This window comes from Trachemys scripta, chromosome 4, assembly GCF_013100865.1.
Source record: "Trachemys scripta elegans isolate TJP31775 chromosome 4, CAS_Tse_1.0, whole genome shotgun sequence".
NCBI lineage: Eukaryota > Metazoa > Chordata > Testudines > Emydidae > Trachemys > Trachemys scripta.
The window spans coordinates 121,373,075-121,375,227 of NC_048301.1; the positions used below are offsets into that span (position 1 = coordinate 121,373,075).

General features: G+C 64.7%; 1 protein-coding gene across 3 annotated transcripts in view; it reads right to left on the reverse strand.

Moving 5' to 3' along the window:
• Positions 1-259: 259 nt before the first annotated feature.
• Positions 260-2,153, reverse strand: part of LOC117876891 (bone marrow proteoglycan-like) — a 5,036-nt gene continuing 3,142 nt past the window's right edge. For all 3 annotated transcript variants that reach the window (XM_034769396.1, XM_034769394.1, XM_034769395.1), the window contains exons 4-6: positions 1,532-1,666; positions 874-985; positions 260-506 (exon numbers count right to left, since the gene is read on the reverse strand). In XM_034769396.1, the coding sequence (XP_034625287.1) occupies positions 448-506; positions 874-985; positions 1,532-1,666 (306 nt within the window). In that variant the 3' untranslated portion in view covers positions 260-447. The remainder of the gene's footprint in view (positions 507-873; positions 986-1,531; positions 1,667-2,153) is intronic.

A 2,153-nucleotide genomic window follows, 5' to 3' on the forward strand; every position in this document is an offset into this window, starting at 1 on the left:
TCCCTAAAGCCTCCAACCTCCCAACCCACACACCTCTCTCTCACACACACCCCTGCATTGCCCCAGGCTCCCATCTCTCAGACAGATGTTCCCACCTTGGGGTGAAGCTGCTAGAGCCAGGGCAGATGCTGACAGGCAGCCCGTAGGGACCCAGCCTGGTCACGTCCTTCCCTACTTCCCTCTGGTTCAGCCCCATGGAGCATGCAGGGCCCTCAGTGTCCTGGGGCAGGAAGGAGCGACACCCGGGGGTGATGAGTGAAGCACTTTTTATTGCAGGGAGTCACAGGCAATGAGTGAGGGGGGGGCTGCCCCCCCCCGGTGAGCTGGGGCAGGGCCAGGAGCAGAGTCGAGTCCAGGGAGCAGGGGCGCCCCTGGCAGAGCGGAGCGGGGAGTCTCAGGCCAGCAGAGCGGTGGGGGCAGCGGGGCCCTGTGCGGGGAGCAGCCCCCTCAGTACTGACAGATAAAGGGCATGCTAACCCGGCAACTCACACTTCTCCATTGACCACCTGGCAGAGAGAGAGGGGTTAGTGCCCTCCTGACTGGCACCTGGAATGCAGCCCCCAGGAGACCCCGGATCCCTTGCCCCAGACCCCCAGATCCCCACTAACACCAGATCCCCTGCCCCACACCCACAGCCCCACCTACCCTCGGATCCCCTGCCCCACACCCACAGCCCCACCTACCCTCGGATCCCCTGTCCCACACCCCACAGGCCCACCTGCTCTTGGATCCCCTATTCCAGGGCCCCATGAACCCCAGATCCCCTGCCCACAGGTCCCCGGTACCCCTGCCCCAGGGCTCTTGTTCCCTCAAGCAGTGAATAGATCCCCGTCTCTGCCCTGTCCCCGCCCCCCCGGCAGGGGGGCTCCTCACCTGAAGGGCACATAGCGACACACATTTGCCCAGTGCGGCAGGGGTTCCCTCTGGCCCAGTTGGAGTAGTTCCAGGAACTGCGGTCGACCCAGTGGGCGTGCAGACAGTGGTTCTGTGAGGGAAGGGGCTGGGTTAGGATCAGTGCTGTCCCATCTGCAGGGGGGCGTGGGGAACCTCCCACCCCCACCTCTGAGGGGCCATCGCTTGGGCTGGGGCCAGGAGCCGTTCGTGCACTGGAGCCGGGTGGTGGCTGGGGGTCATAACAAGGGGCTCTGGATTCGCTGGGATGGGGGTCAGGCCCTAGGGCAGGATGTACCCAACACATGCTGGCACCAGCCTCTGCCCTGGCACCAGGCCCCAAGAAGACTCCCAGTCATCCGGGGTCAGCTGGACCCACACCTGAGCCGCCTGAGTTGCCCAGGCCCACCTCCCAGGGGGCAAGCGGGGGCGTGGTCTGGGGCAGCCCTGAGTAGAGTCCCGGCTGGGGATACACTGAGCCGCAGCGGGGGATGGATCCCGCTGTCCGCTCTGCACTGGAGGGGAGGCCAGCCTCAGAGCTGGCAGGGCCCTGATGAGGGAGTCGGGGGCGGGGGGGGGGTTCTGGGCCAGGCCCAGGCAGTGGGGGAATGGGGGCAGCAGGGCCAGACACTCTCCTTACCCTGCCGGAGGTGATGCCTCCAATCCACACCTGGCTCCGGTTGGTGCGGGCACGCGCCATGCAGCTCAGGTGGCGGTTGATCACGCTGCCGTGGATGGAGGCCAGGCGGCCGCGGTAGCAGCGGGCACACACGTTCTGTGGGGAGGGGGACATGGGGCATCAACCAACTACCACCCCATGCGCCATCCACTGCCTCTATGCCCCCTTCAGCCCCTATGCTGCTTCCACCACCCTACTGCCATCTACTGCCCCTCCACCACCCCCACATCCCCTCCACTGCCTCCATGGGCCCCCCATCACTAGGGCCGGCTCTAGGCACCAGCAAAGCAAGTAGGTGCTTGGGGCGGCAAATTTGCAGGGGCGCAAGAATCCAGCATGAGAGCTGAGAACCAACAGGGAGCCCTGGGAGCTGTAGTTCCTTGGTTAGCTCCCTGCCTCTAGAGCCAGCCCTGGAGCAGGGAAAGAACTACATTTCCCAGCATTCCCTTGGACGCAATTAACAGGAAAGGGGGGGAGAAGGAGTTTAGAACTGAAACCTCATGCTACAGCTTGCTGTGAATGGTAGGAACAGAGCCAGCTCTAGGTTTTTTGCCGCCTCCCACCTCAGCCCTGGGCTCCCCCC